This window comes from Glycine max, chromosome 20 (genome assembly GCF_000004515.6).
Source record: "Glycine max cultivar Williams 82 chromosome 20, Glycine_max_v4.0, whole genome shotgun sequence".
NCBI classification, from domain to species: domain Eukaryota; kingdom Viridiplantae; phylum Streptophyta; class Magnoliopsida; order Fabales; family Fabaceae; genus Glycine; species Glycine max.
Genome location: NC_038256.2, coordinates 35,359,586 through 35,376,573, shown reverse-complemented (window position 1 = coordinate 35,376,573; position 16,988 = coordinate 35,359,586). Strand labels below are relative to the sequence as shown.

The 16,988-nt window shown below is 32.0% G+C and overlaps 1 protein-coding gene across 1 annotated transcript; it reads right to left on the bottom strand.

Moving 5' to 3' along the window:
• Window positions 1-11,822: 11,822 nt before the first annotated feature.
• LOC100816464 (cationic amino acid transporter 7, chloroplastic) lies at window positions 11,823-16,275 on the bottom strand. Its single transcript, XM_003555173.5, has 5 exons — window positions 15,762-16,275; window positions 15,390-15,609; window positions 14,941-15,289; window positions 14,332-14,566; window positions 11,823-12,642 (listed from the first exon to the last, which is right to left on the bottom strand). The coding sequence occupies exons 1-5, from the start codon at window positions 16,147-16,149 to the stop codon at window positions 12,071-12,073; spliced, it is 1,764 nt and encodes a 587-aa protein (XP_003555221.1). The 5' UTR covers window positions 16,150-16,275; the 3' UTR covers window positions 11,823-12,070.
• Between the last annotated feature and the right edge of the window lie 713 nt (window positions 16,276-16,988).

Genomic DNA, 16,988 nt, shown 5'->3' with positions numbered 1-16,988 from the left:
AAATTGTAACTTGTTTTTGTCTTTCTCTATGAATGTAACCGTGACAATCTTGTATTTGGATTAAAATACTTCTTGCACTGTGTTTAATGTTTATCAATATTTTTTCCTTAAAAATATTACTAATATGGTGGCTAAACTGAGTTCACATATACTTTCAGAATGTTTGTTCTCTTAATTAATTATACTTAATTGCACAAATAATTACATTCTGCTTTCTACATTCATAAACTATAGGAAAAGAAATCAAACCAAAATCTATTATAAAACATGGGATGTACACCCTAGAGAACTTTTATCTCACTTCATCATTGACATTCTCCATTTCTTCTATTTGATTAAGAAAATAAAATATTAAGGTTAGCCAATGATTTACATATTTTATGCACTCATTGATATCCTTTGATATTCGACACAATAGCTTCATAATTTTCACGGCAAAGTGACAAATGGAAACAGGAAAAAAAGATATATGTGGAATACATGCACAAAAATAAAATCAAGTGTGTGGTGTGTGGACCTCACAAAGTTGAGTAGACAACTAAACCAACCCATCTTGTGTCAGGGACCCAAGTCTTTAAATCCCACACTGAGTAGTAGTACTTGGTCGAATTCTCACAATCATCGCAACAACTAGCTTTGAATTCCATTGAGAAAGTCTGTTCATATGATCAACCATATCTTAACTAACTAAAAGCTGAAGCAAAGAAACAAAACAAATACGAGATACCCAACCCATCATAAGAAGATCTCTTTCTCTCTTTCTCTCTTTCTCTCTTTCTCTCTCAACCTCAACCTCAACCCCTTTTTTCTCTATTTATACCTCTTTATGGGATGTACTTTACAGAAATGCAAAAAATAATAAAAGACATGTATGTATGCTGCAAGTTGAGGTGAGAAATGAATATATATATCTTGAGTGAGTTAATTCTCTGATTGGTTTTTTTTATAAGATATTTTTAGCTGGTGCTACTACTTGACAACTTTGTCTTCACATGTTGCATGAGGGCAGAAAGAAATCCTTTACACAATAAAGAAAGAAAAGGAGAATCACAGAATTTCCATGACCCAAATCAAATCACTTGAAGTAGACACATTACGTTAAGTAGAAAATTGGAAGAAGGGTAAACATAGAAAACCAGTGAGGTAAAGTGTTGTCATGGACTGACAATAGTATATCCAATGAAATTATAAAAATACAATATCTGCTTTTCATATGTTCATTACAAGACAGACTTTCGGCGTTGAACTTTGTCCTTTTGACATTATAAATTGGAATCCAAGTAGTGGAAACGACCAATTGTGATTGGATATGGGAATCCATGTCCATTGACTGTTTCATATAAATGCTTTAAATTCTTTGAACACTGTTTATCCAAACTGATCCAAAAAACTTAAATGAGCATCGATCTTATCTCATGGCTCTTGTTACAATAAAGATACTCGACAGAGAATGATGAGAAACATTAAGTCAAGGATGCTTACTCAAGTAAAGTCCGATTATGCATGCCACTTTACTGGAAAAATGTTTTACTGTTTAAGTAAAGTCACAATTTCGACACCATCATGGGTTGGATCTAGTAGAAGGAGTTAATTTCTTTTAATATGATGAATCAAAGTTTGAATCTCCGATAAGAATTTTACTCACATTTTAATATTTGGTCATATCTTTCGGTCAGGATTATCTATGAAAAAGATACTCGTGGGATACCAAAGTCACAACTTTTATTGAAAAATGTTGACATGCCAATTGAAAAAGAAGTTGAACAAAAAAACAAAGATGAAAGTCTTTACATACGCACAAACCCAACACTTCTAGTTAGTAGTCTTCACATCAACTAAAAAGTTCCTTGCTCTCTTCCAATTGCATGCAACATGAATGGAATATTGATGTGGATTACTCTTTGGGCATTAGAATTGTCCTCTCTATTCTTTTGATGCAGAGTTAATTTCATTTATATGTTCCTCGGCACTTTGAATCTGTTCCTTTTCATTGTTGAAGTTACAGTGGGATGGAATAGCAGACACGAATGCAGCTTCAAAATAAATAAAAAGATGCCACCGGCCAACACACATAAATGGGACCATAGAAAGGGAAATCAAGGATGGGGGAGAAGGGAAAAGTAATTAGGACCAAAAAAGAATAAAAAGGGACAAGGCAACTTAGAGCAAAACAAATGGTGCATCAGACAAAGATGGTTCAATTAAGACACAAAAGAAAAACATGGTGCCAACATATTGGCCCATAATATTTTGTCCATATGCTTATTTTATCAATTAGAGACCACTATCATCCAACTAGCAAAGTTAGATAAGGCGCGGACGTGGTGATTTGGTAGATTTCTGTTACACTTTTCTTAATTACTATTTTTAATTCATCAACAGTTATATGTGAGGTTTACTAGTTATTTGCTACTGTGAAACTTAATATTTAAGGTGACCAACAAGAATGAACTGGGAAGAAACAATTCATATTTATAAATTTATTCCGTGGGCGGTAATTAATTATATTGATGGTGCATGCGAAATAATTGGACAGAAGAATAACTGGATCTTCTTATGAATGAAACAAGAGGAGCCAATAGATCATCTTGTTAATGATATGCATCCCTCATTCAACTTCCTTATTCATTCGATCTGCAAGATTCTGGTTTATAGCACAAAGTACTGATTTAGTTGAAAATTCGAGACACTATAATTGAAGGAGTCACATCATTAGGGATGCAGAAAAGAAAGTTCAAAAATACAAATGTGTCCAAAAGATGGTTTGGTCTATACTTTTCGTTTCTTTTGTTTTTTCAGTTACATTATATATAATGTTTTTTCGGGTGTTTTTTTACGTAAATAATATAAATAAAATAAATATTTATTTAAATAATACAAATAAAAAAATAGTTACACAAATGATATAAATTACTATAGGATAAGAAATCAGTTCATGACAAACTAATTTCTCCCTTGCACAATTTTATTTTATTTTTTAAAAAATGTTCTTTAAAATTTGGTTTTTCAGGATCTGAATTTTAAATTAGGTTTTTTTAAACTCAATTTAGAAATCGTTTTTCTAAACTGGTTTTTATTTGTTTGTTATTTCTTTTATTTTTTTGTTTTTTTTTAAATTGTTTTTATTTTTTTTCTTTTTAATTATCTATATTTATATTTGAATTGTTTAAACTGAAAATAATTTTATTTTGAGAATACTTTGTATTATTTTCGTTATTTCTTTAAATTTTATTTTTTGTATTATTGATTTTTTTTAAAAGTGAGACCACTTTCTAGTTTGAGAACATGCTTTTTTTTAAAAAAGACATAAATTAAATGAAATAAAATATTTAAGATGACACAATGAGATGATAAATTATAATTTTTTTATAAATATTAGGAACATTTACACGCATTCTGTAAAACACATCCCTTCATATATTTTACTTTCTAATTCATATTCTAATTATTAAACAAATTTATTTTAAAATATTTTACTAAAAATGAAATAAAGTTAATTTATAAATTTTTTGGTAAAAAAACAATTTTAAGATAATATTCCTATTACATTATTTTATTATTTATTTAGAAAACCACCGTAAAGATGTAAAGATGTATTGTTACCTGTTACTACAACTTATTTGTAATTTCAATTAATATGTGATGATTTTTGAACTGGTAAGTTAAATTTCAAAAACAATTTATTTTAACATATTTATTTGAAAACTTCAAATTATAGACTATAAAAGATTTTTAAAAAATTTAATAGTTTTGTAAAAGTAAAATTATAGTTTAACGCCAAAGGTAATTTAATAGTTTAACATGGGTATAATTTATTGACGATCATTGATTTATTTGATTATGTTTTATAGATACAGATGAGTTTGTTTAAACTTTAAAAAAACATTTTTTAAGAAATAGATAAGGGAGGTGTTTGGTTAAATTTATTTCTTGATAAAATATTTATTTTTAATTCATATTGTTTATTTCTAATTGTTAGTTTAAAAGATTTTTTGGTGCAATAATTGATTGATTGATCATGATTCCATGAGTAGTGTAGTGTAATCTGATTACTCTCATGAAAATTATAAAATATTTTGATATTGAAACTAAAAAAAATAGTATTTTTATTCCTTTGTATTTTCATTTTATTTGATTATTAAAATACATATTTGAAATTAAAAAAAATATATGTAACCAACAAGTTGAATTGAACTGAAATATTTAAATTACAAAACATACATAAAATTAACAACAATAAAATAAAATATTTAAATTTGAAACAATACAACAAAAATTTTAAAATACGAAAAGTATGACATAAATTTAATGTTATTCACTTGAGCTTATACGGTGGAGGTAATTTTTCTTTGAATGGTCTGAGATGCGACACACGAAACATCGTTTTGGTTGACTTAATTCTCGGATATCCATTTTGGTGTGGATACGAGAGGAGACACGACAACCCTTAGAATTTCCTTTCTTCTCTGGGTCGGGGCAAACAATTGGCTTGTGACACAGTGGCCAGTACGCTTTGTTGTGTAATTCTCTAAACAATCCTCTGTATGCATTGGAGACACTTTTCAACATATACACATGATGTATGTAGTTCCTATATTCATGGTAAGCATGCTTACAAGCAACAACAACATGAGAACAATACATGTGCAATTTTTGGAATTTGTCACAGTCACACTACCTTTCATCCAGCCTAACTAAGAAATTTCCAGCAGCCCACACCTCTCTCGGGTTTATTATCTTGACCAAGAACCGTGTGTCGCATCAATGAAACTTAAGAACAATGTGAGCATTTGCCTTTCTCTGTGTATCTTCGATGACCTTATTTAGTACTTGTGTATAAACTTGACTAGATGTAAGCATTGTTGTGACTTCTCTCCCTCTTTTGTCGAACAATGCATTACACCTTCGATATGTTGATTTTACTAACGCACTTATTGGTAAATTTCTTGTTTTCTTAATTACCAAATTAATCGACAATTGTCCCCATTGTCAGCCACCATCCCATTCGAGAATCCATTTTTCTTGTGAAATCTCACTAAGTCAATTAATTGCTTAATGACCATCTGCTTCCTCACTCAAAATTATTATTAGTGATTGAATGTTGCTCTGTCCTTGCATATGTTGAGTAGTCATAAACATACAATTTCAATATTGTGAATAATACAAAATAAAATAATATTTAATATGAAAAAAAAGAAGTTTAACACTCACCTATAGATAATTAGTTTTTTGATTTCATTGTTCTTGAACCTTTCTGTGTAATTCTGTGTAATGTGCAAATGCAGAACACATGCACTAAATTATGTGTCGTCCACCCACTATCACGTCTTGAGTAAACACATTTTATTGACTTGTGTCTGTTTGGAATCAAACATAGACCATGTTGTGGAGTGACATGCCTTTTTAAATTTTAGATGAAGAAGAGTCTTGCTTCCATTATTTCACACTCGATAATGACAAGATAACGACAAAGGTTATTGGAAGGATTTTACGCTTGTCATCTTGTGCAACTATCATAAGGAGAGTCCCCTTGTACTTACCGTACAACCATATTTCATCGACCTGAATCACAGACTTGCAATATTGAAATCCATTAATACAATATCTGAAACTCCAAAAAAGACGATGGAATTTCACAAAATCATTTACTGTTTAACTTCCTTGTGGTGTCATTGGTAGTGTTTTCTTCTCCACGACCATATCAGGAAATTTTTTTTGCATAGCTTGCAACCATCTCGGTAAATCGTGGAATGATCTTTCCTAGTTGCCATAGATATTTTCAATGGAATTTTGCTTTGTCAACCATGTTTTTGGTACATGATAGTGTATCCTTCATTTTTTGTTGTTGTGTGATATCAAGGCTAGCACTGAAGTTAATGGATAATTTTTAATCAACGTGTGAATGCTTTTACTAATGAGAAAATATGACAACTTTGCATGATCTTATGAGATTGATGGACTTGAACATGTATAGGGTTCAAGAAGCTTTCTTATTTCCCACTGCTTGCTTTCAAGGATGTATGTTGTCCTACACCTCCAAGCACAACTATTGTCATCACAAATGACAATTAGTGTTGTTGGGTTCAATAGTTGTGTCTTGTAGAATCCTTTGCCACATGATACCACTGTAAAATATGTTGTACTTCTTGTTTTGTTAGAAAACATATCCATTCAAAGAGAGTCTCTACCAGATGTTGGACTTCTTTGCGATCCAAGTTATGATCGTATTCAGAATCTTCAAAATTAGATTATTCAAAATTATGCATGTTTGGTCGTATGTACTATAGTGGTACATTTTTTTATTGGTGAAACAAACTTAGCTTCTTCCTCATCATCTTCCTTTGGGTTGAGTGCGTAGAACTTTGTCTTCTTCCTCACTAAAGGGACCGAGTTCTTCGTTAGGTAAGTCAGACTCTATTGTAAACTTAGGTTTATTTGGTTTTGTTGATGAGGTAGGCTCTATTGTAGGGGTACTCAAGTGAGGGTGAGGTTGATCCTCAGTAGCATCAAATGTTTGTGATTCTAACAAATTGGTGAAAAATGGTGCAGAAATAAGTTGAGTAAAAGAAAATGTGTTTGGTTCAAATAAATTTTTTTATGGTTGGGTTAAAGCAAAAGTATCTTGGGTTACATCAGATGTATGTGAACAATGGGACTGAGGATAATATTAAGGTTCATGAGATATTGGATGAGGGTTTGGGGTGAAAAGTCTATGTAATTGGATGTTTGCATACAATTCAATGGATGAAGGAGTCTAATGTTGGCAAACAACATAAATCATATCTTTGACATTTTCGTTGTCAACAAGTTGCACTATTGTAAACTAGAACATTTTGCGCCCACTACTTGTTGGTGTCAGAATGAAATATTGCATACTTGGTCCAATGGTTGAAGTCCGAGCCTTTGGTGGATTTTTCTTTTCAAGACTTCAAGTGTGAGGTCTTGCTTTGTTTGAAATAACATCGGGTTAGGACATTGAAACGTATTCCCTTTATCTGTTTTGATTATTTGAGCATTGTAGTGTACTAATCAATTGACAGATGAGGAAGACATGTTGTGTAATAGAGAAAGAAATATGATAGAGGGTTTGTGTTTGTAAAGTTGGAAGAAAACAATAGAGAAAAAAGTGTTGTGCGAATGTGTTAAACAAAGGTGAATATGACTTCTATATATAGGGGTCAAGGTTAAGGGTTTATGACCAAGGGTTAGGGGTTTGAAGCATTGGATTCCTTGGCAAAAAGCAAAAGATGTCTTTGAGCTAGGGTTAGGGTTACGATGAATGTCCATGGTTCAATTAATATACAAGGGTTAAGGTTTGTGCAACATACATATGGATCAAGGTTCATAATAAGTGACAAGGGTAGAGTTAGTGGTCAAAAATAAGAAAAAATTACTAAAACCTCAAGATTTTAATCTATGAGGATAACTTTTGACACTTAGATTGTTATGTGTATAAGTTATTTTGGTTAAAATAATATTTTTTTTCCTGAAGTTTTCATGTCACTGAAGTTATTAAGATAACTTTTGGGTCTCAATTTAGCCCCAAAATGCATTAACTAAGTGGTCTAAAACAAGAAAAAAAAATACTAAAACTTCAAGATTTTAATCCATGAGGCCAACTTTTGACACTTAGACTGTTATGTGTATCAATTATTTTGGTTAAAATAATATTTTATTTTCGTATTTTTCATGTCAATGAAGTCACTAAGACAACTTTGAGTCTTGATTCGACCCTCAAACGCATTAATGAAGTGGTCAAAAACAAGAAAAAAACTACTAAAACTTCAAATACACAATCCATACTTCAAACTTTTGGCATTAAAACACACATGATGGAAACTCAATAATACAACAATGAAAAACATATATGACAACTACAAATCATTAAACAATAAAATAACAATCAAATAAATTGGTGGGATTTTTCTTCAAAACTAGATTCAAGGTTCATTGTTTCATCGAGATATTCATCAAAATCCTTTAATTTAAAGAGCTTGCAAAAATTGGTGGTGAAAGTGCACTTGTTTGTGTAGGTGTGTCTGCGGCAGTAATATATAACTGAAGGCATGTGAAGTTTGAGAGTTTCTCGAACATAGAAAGCATAGTCATTATGTGAAGTTTGAGGTGATGGATCATATTATCTTAATGTAGACTATATTTATAATGTTTAATGGCTTGTTACATACACTTCAAGAAGAATGATCAAGATCTCACCGACAAAATAAACGACTTAAATATCACCAATATGAGGAATGCACATTGAACGACCAAGATCACACCAAAAAAATGAACGACCTAGATATCATTGATTGAAGCAACACACATTTAACGATCAAAATCTTATCGATAAAATTAATGGTCTAGATATAAAAAAAATTGAGTTTTTTTATTTAAAAAATCTAGTTTAAAAATTGATTCCTAGGAAACTAATTTCTAAACTAGGTATAAAAAAATATAAACATACTTTAGAAATCAATTCCGGAAAAACCAATTTTTAAAATACGTTTTTTTATAAATAAAAAACCGTAAAGAAATCGATTTTTAAAGTTCTTTACCTCAAAGTACTTTTCGGCTTTAGTGCTTACACGGTGGCATTTCCTATTTCCAGTCAGTCCTTCACGTGACTTTTTTTTTTTCATTTTGGAGGAATTTAGGTGATGTTTGGCAGGAAAAATGTTTTATTATTCTTTGAAAAATCATGTGGAAGTAAAAGTTTTTTTAAAAAAAAATATTGAACAAAAGGAAATAAAATACATTTTAACATAACAAATTCTTTGAAATGTTAGTTTATAGATAGGTGATAAAAAAATCACCTTTATAATTTTAAACAAAACTTTCTCACGATAATTGAGTTTTTTTTAAAATATAAAAGATATTAAACAGGGAGAGATCTTTAATACTGACAAGCAAAACACCAATAACATATATGGACTTCTAGTAGAATCCTACCTAAAAAATTAGAGAATCACTACACATGCCTAAGTCATAAGTAATTTTACTTAATCACAGTTATTTAATTATCCCATGAGCGTCAAGTCTTTGAAAAGAGTTGTCGTCCAAGTGATATGTTAGTTGTCTTTAAGAATAATCGAATCCATATTTATAGTGAGAATGACTTAATGAATCCAAGTGATATGTTAGTTGTCTTTAGGTATATAGGTAGTGTTTGATTGAAGGAATAAAAATCATTTATGGGAAAGTGAACTTGAAAATTTCACATCTATATATCTGATAAAAGATTTTAAAAAATCTTTCCTATATGTATTTTTTTTAGAGATATAAAATATTCACATTTTGCTTTACTCCTTATTTCCATGGTGAAAGGTAAATATCCTATATTTTGATGGGAATAAAAGTTATTTCTATAATAAGTATCTTAAATAAAATATATAATTAGTTATGTAAAAATAAGGATTATTATTATATATATATATATATAATAAATATGACTAAAAAATAAAAAAATGAATTTTTTTAATAATTCATTTATTTTTTATATTTTTATGACTCGAACCAAACCAACGCAATCTTCATCATATTTAAAGTAATAAAAAAATTTAAATTCAAATCAAACCAATCTAATTAAATATAATAAGTTCACATTTAAATTTAAATTAAACCCAAAGTAACCGGCCAATGAACACCCTAAACTAATCATGCATGGTATTAAATTTTCAAGAATTTCATATTTTCAATTTAAATGAATTATAGACTAAATACAAGCCTTCTTTATACAGTATTTCTTTATAATAACACAAAAGTAAAATTCTTAAATACATGAATCGAAATTAAGAAAATTAAAAGTAATGAATTTTAGAGAAATATTTTTTTAATTTATATTCACATTTAATTAAGAAATATTATTATTTTTTACTGTTAAAATTTTATGTAAAAATATTTTTTATTACTTGCCATTGTTTTCATATGAATTTTTTTTACAAAAAGAAAATTTGTAATTTAAACAATTGAAAACAAAACACTTAAAGCAAGGGCGCCTAAAGAGTAAAGATGCAAAATTCACCGTGCATCTAACAAGAAAGTTGGATTTACTAATGCTTGCTATGACCTAAAAGATGTGACAGCACAAGGTGTACGTACTTCACTTAATCAGATTCTTCATTATCAAATTACAACCATAGCAAGTTAATCCTCGGATTCTGCATATTTTTTTTAATTAATTTCCAAAATTTATGTTAATGATGAAAGAATCAACACCAATTATTACATAGCAGCATTATATACCCCTTCGTTTTCTTCTTTTCAGAGCCACATCATGTCTACTTTCTGTCATTGCATAGCTTGCCCTTTTCCCTCTGAAACAGACTCCTTGCCATTCCATAGCTTGCCAATGAAAATTCCATTGACATAGTTTACAACCTCAATAGTAATCACACATTGGAAAAAAGAATATAGCCTCTGTAATTTTTTTTTTTACAAATATACCCTCTCTAATGTTTTTATGTGTTAAATATATTTTTCATCTTCGTAAAATCAGAAAATTTTTGTTTTTGAAATCGTAAAAGTTTTTTTAAATATTTTTAAAATATAAATTAATATTTTTTTATTCCTATCATCATATGATGTCGATTTACTACTTGTATGTCTAATAGAAAATCACTTGATCATATGAGGTAATATGCAAGAATGCATATATGCTGTACAATGCCAATACATGACTCAATATTTTTGAACCTAAAAATAATGTTATTTATCTAAACTAAAATGAATGATAAGGATTTAAAATAATGTTTTTAAATTTTAGAGGAATGGAAATTAAATATTTTTTTATAGAAATAAAAAAAATCACTTATTTTACCGGAACTAACAATTTCATATTTTATAGAAATAAATATATTTTAGAAACAAAAAACTAAAAAAATATTTAACTATATTTTTATATACTTTTTCTATCTTATTTTGTCTCTTTTATTATCCTATATTGTCCATCATATTTTCACTTTTCTCTTTTTATACATCTAAAACTATATACTTAATTCGTTCTCAAATATAAGTAAAAAATATAATTACACTAATAAAAAAAAGTTAATTAATAACATTTAATTACATCAATTATAATTAAAATTAATATTGTTTCCTGTTTTATTAAACTTGATATTAAAAATAAAAAAATCATTAAAATTAAAATTCCAATTAAATAAAAAATATTTTAAAAATAATAACATTAAATAAGTTATATTTGAAATCGAAGGGTGTATCTATTAATTTTTTGGATAATAACATTAATTATTCCGACAAAGATCAAGAAAGTCCATATAGCATCTCAACTAAATGTATTTGTTAGCATTTCTCTAATATTTTTGCATGTAAAAACTACTATCATTTTTTTTTTCTTACAAAATATTTATATCCTTAATTATACTCATAAAGATCGAGAAAGTCCATTTAGCATTAAAAAAATGAAATTTCTTGAGTAGTTTTGACGACTATTGATCAAAGATGGTATTTTCACTGATTGATGTAAAAATTACTTTTTTATATCTCAGTAATAATTATAATCAATGTCAAATGTCAGATCACTCATCTTTAATAAATCATTTTTAAAATTATGTAATTTGATATATAATTTTATGAAATCACTTATTTTAGTAAAAAGGTAAAAAAAAATTAATGCTAAAGGTACACACTTCATTTTTTTAATATATTAATGGAGGGATGAAATAGATTTAAAAAAAGAGAGAGAAACAGATAAATATATCAAGTGATGAAAGTAAAAAATAATTCAGTATCACAAAGTTGTGTTTAGGCGTTAGAAGTCCCAGAGTTGATAGGGTAGATAAACTGAGTTTTTTTTTATAATTTCATTTTTGATTTGGGGATATAAGCCAGAGAATTTACAAAAGAGATCACAACCTAAGCCTGTCTAACTATACAATTCGCCACTTCTACTAAAGTTGCAACCTATTCTAATTTAATATGTAATCCACATAATTCTCCCTCCCCCACATCCTTGTTCCCTTGTTCCAAGTGATCCTCAACCATCCAAAAAGGTTGAGGTGATCCTAACTTAATTTTTTTTTTTTATAGAAAAAGAACACAAATAAAGGACTATCTACACTTCGAAACTTTGGTCTTCAATTTCTTTTGATTCCACGTGGATTTCCCCATTCTTATTTGCAGTCAAAGAATCATCTCCTTCAGCATCAAAGCTGGCATGAACACTGTAGAAGACATAGAAAAGCACCGCAACAGCCGAAAAGAATCCAAATCGAACATAGGATGGCCCATCCAGTGATCCCAACAGAAACACATTCAGAAAGATTGATATAGAGGGTATCCACGGCATGAATGGGACACCCCAGAATTCTGGCTTTCGAACTTGAGGGACCATGCAATGGAAAAGTTGTAATATTGCAATCGCAATAACACCACTGACACTGAGCATCCCTGCCTTCGCCCCTCCTGTGGGTACAAATTTCCAAATAAGGGTGAACATGATTGCGGTTATGGAAAATGAGCAGAGGAAGGACAATGTAGGCCATGGATTCGTTGTCCCTGTAGCCACATAACGTCTATAGATCACGGCATTTGCCACCATGTAAAAGACAAAGAGGGTGCCAATACACACCAGATTTAAGAGGACATCAAGATCAGTGAAAAGAGCTATTGCAGCTGTGAAGATACCTGAAAAAGTACGAGGATATGAGTGAGTGACACCAGAAATACTATGCACAAATCATATTTTCCAATTTTCATGCTACCATTCAAATAGCCTAGCCTTAAGAGGGAGAGAAGAAAAGGAATTTTAGACAAGAGGAGTGTGAGAAGTCAAAACGCACCACAGAGCATAAAATCATGGAAATCAAATAATCCATCATTGGGGGTAACTTTAACTAGCTACATAGAGCTAAGGTCATGATCAGTCAATGATTCCAATCAAGAAGAATATATTACTCGTCCAATAGTGGGGGTCGAATCAATAAAAACCACTAATATCTTCCATGTGAAATGCTTTATTATTCTTCTAATGGGTTGTAAAGGAAAGGAAAAACGGGCGTCACATATAGAAGCCTATTATTTTACATGAGTGATTGATTCACATCTTTCCATTTTAAACCACACAGCTAACCGCAAAACACAGTTGTCATCATAGTCCTTCCATCCATATCTAGTGAAGATACTGTTCATTGAACGCGTGATTTCAAGCTAGTCCTTGTAAAGGACGCGATAGGCACACATACCATACGGGGGGGACCACATATTACGTACTATACAAAATATGGGAAACCACGTTATAGGCTCACAAAGCTTGACAACATGTGACACCCATATGGGAAAATCTTTTCTAAGAAGTACTATTTTGGAGTGCTGAATTACCCACTTTCACTTTCAAATAAAAATAGAATGATAATATATGGACACTCATATTTTTTAAACACATAACAAACACCTTTTCTTTCTCCCTATCTCTCTTCATATCAAATAATAATATCTATAATACCTATATTTTTTTCACTTTTATCTTTCTCTCTCGCTGGCTTTCAATTGGCATATTGAATGTTCAAGTATAATTTTTCATACAAATAATGCTACAAAAGCAAAAACAACGGGTTTTTTTACACAATTATCTATGTGAAGCTATGTATCTGACACCTTCTCTTACTTTTTTTGTTTTAGGAGTGTTACTGTGTTATTCGCACACAATGCCAATTTACACACTTAGGCACACAGCAGCGAGTTTATATAAAGAATCAGATTGCAAGAATCACACGGAAAGAGACTCATCAAGTAGGATAAGAGAGATCCTAAAATTTGTGTGTTTGGATATTTGTTTGAAATCAGGTCGAACACCAATTCTCCAACTCTCCTCTTCATATATATTAACAAAATCCAAACAAACAAACTCACAGCGATACGCATTTATGGATCATAAAAACATCCACCAACTTAAATGACATAGATATAGATAAGGCTCAATTCAATCTCATCCTCCATTGTCAACGAGACAATGCGTCAAGAAGCAATATCCCCTTTCACATTACATTAATGAGAACAAAACAATTATCTAATCACAGAACCTCAGCCAAAAGACAATGCGTCAAGAATCAATATCCCCATTCACATTACATTAATGATCCATCACAGAACCTCAGAACAAAACAATTATCACGATTATCTAATCACACAATCAACACCTATAACATAACATAACTCACAAGGGCCACACAACACATTGGCAAGTGCCAGGCCAAGCAAGAAACAACACAGCAGCAGATAGATATTCAAAAGAACATATCCAAGATATATACATAGTAAGTATGAAAATGTTGAATAGTAATTAGTGTTGAATTCAGGTAAGTAGTAGGTACCAACCAAGAAAGGCGGAGGCGTTGACAGGGGTAGAGGTTTTGGGGTGGACCCTAGCGAACCAAGAGGGGACCACATTGGAGCGGCCGATGACGCACATATAACGAGCCTGACCCAGCATCGCCACCAACAGTGACGTCAATATCCCGAAACTGGCCCCCACTCCTATCACTCGAGACACCCATCCCCAACCGTCCGATCTTCCACTGAACGCCGCCGAAAACGGTGCTTCCGCATTGATCTGCATGCGTACACAAATCAGATCATAATCATACTTCTATTATCATCGATCCGTACAACTCATGTAACTAGTAACTTGTAACACCTCCAAATTTAAACAGCAAGAAACACATCATAATTCAACTTAATTACCCTACGTGCCTTTTCGGTAATTAGCTTAATGATAATTTTATGAATATCTAAACCAGCAGACACTTTAATGTTTACTACAATTTTTGTCTGCCATAAAAGTAGACTGATTAGACATTAGATTTTTTAGGGAAAAAAAAATCCTTCTACTCTTTTATTTTTCGCAATAAAATTCTTGTAAGTTACTAGCATTAATATATCCGGAACTAAAAAACTTAAAAATATTAAATGGTGAATAAAGCGAACCACATCGTAAGGGAGAAGTTTGGTCATGGATGCTGCCATAAGACAATAGAGAACCGTGACGACAACGACAGAACCCGACACGCCGACCGGAATATCCTTGACTGGGTCCCGCACTTCTTCTGCCATGGTTGAAACCGCATCATAACCAATGTAACTCAAGTAAACCAAGGCAGCACCTTTAAAGACGCCCGCTGCACCGTGCGGGAAGAAACCGGAGGGATTATGTGGGTTGGCGGGTTCGGTGAAGTTCTTCCAATTCCCTCTCCAGAACCCCATCATTATCACAAACGCTATGAACAATATGTGCAGCGCCGTCAGAATCATGTTCACCACAGAACTCTCCCTCGTGCTGAAAAACGAAAACAGAATCCAAGGTTTATACTGTAATTGATAACACAAGAGTCTCAAGATTGAGAATGAAGCTTCATTGTAAGAACTGTGGAAAGAACCTGTAGCAGATGACGAGAGTGATGAGCAAAACGACGGCGACAGCGACGAAGTCTATTTCGTTGAAGCCTTTGGGAAGAGACGGCACCGTGAGGCGCCATTTGGCTGAGGAGATTCCGATTGTGGTGCCTAGGTACGCCGTCAAGCCTCTGGCAACGGCGGCATTGGAAAGCACGTAGTCCGCCACAAGGTTTGCGCCGGTCAGAAAGGCTGCAAATTCACCTGCGAAAACGACGCCGTTGCATTAGGTGAGAAACAAAATGTTAAGGGAAAAGGAACAATAAATAATAAAATAGAATAGTAATAACGTATATGTGTCGTGTAGAGATTGATTTGAGAACACGTGTTTTGTGTGTCTCGGGAAGGGAACGGACCAAAGGTGACGCGGAGGTAGCTGAAGGCGCCGCCGGCGACGGGCATGTCGACGGCGAACTCGGTGTAGCAGAAGGCGGAGAGGAGGGCGCAGAAGCCGGCAATGGCGTAGGAGAGGAGGACGGCGGGGCCGGCGTAGAGGGTGGCGTGGCCGGTGGTGACGAAGACGCCGGCGCCGACCATTCCGCCGATGCCGAGGGAGACGAGGTCGAACCATCGGAGGGTCTTGCGCATGCTGGTGCCGGAGCGGGCGCGGACCTGGCTCATCTCATCGTAGGATGTAGAGACGGAGAGGGCGCGTAGGGCGAGGCGCGTGGGGGTGTGGGAGAGTGCGCTGAGGTACGCGCGGAGGCTCGAAAACGAGGAGGAGGAGGAGGAGGAGGAGTCCATTGCGGAAAGATGGGTTTAGTTTGTGAGTGCGAAATGGGAGAGGAGCCAAAGGTTGGCTTTATAATGTCTGCAACTGCCACATGCTTGAGTTTTGCTCAGTCTAGTAGTAGGAAATGAGGAATCAATGAATCATGGTGCTGTTGCTGGTGCTGGATTAATATTATTACTATATCTAAATTCAAAATTATTTTCTTTTATATTCGAAGAATTGTGATTTTTTGACGTAAAAATTTCTAGGTAATTTTCTACCAATCAAAGATTTATATATATTTTTATTGATTATTTTAATTATTTATCATATTATATAACTTAATAAAAATAGCATAATATATTTCTATTGTAGTAAAATAAATAAAAAAATTACCTTTTTATATATTAACTTTTTTGTCAAAAATTAATTAGAAATATTATTGTGAAATATTCTTTTCCAAGAATATTAATTTTTTAAAATATATATCAGAACATGAGAAACTCATGATTGCCAGCAAATAAAAAACGTCTCAACTAGCAATCACCCCCTTAACGCCAATATAAAATTCAATGTGCCCAATCAAACATGCAAGAAAAATAAAACTATTTATTTTCTACTGGAGCATGAAAAGCTTGTGAGTAAAGTTCAATTTTACTGTTATATGGTATCCGTTTTAATTTAAAGTTTATAAAGCACATTAATAACATTTAATAAAATTGGTTTTTTTACTGTAGCATACGTTGACAGTTCATATAACATACGTTAAGAGTCTATAATTTTGGCAATGCCACTGTAAAACTTTTACACTGTCAAGCTATTTTTTTTTTTTAATGGCTGCGGGCAAAGCAAACCCAAATTAAATAGGAAT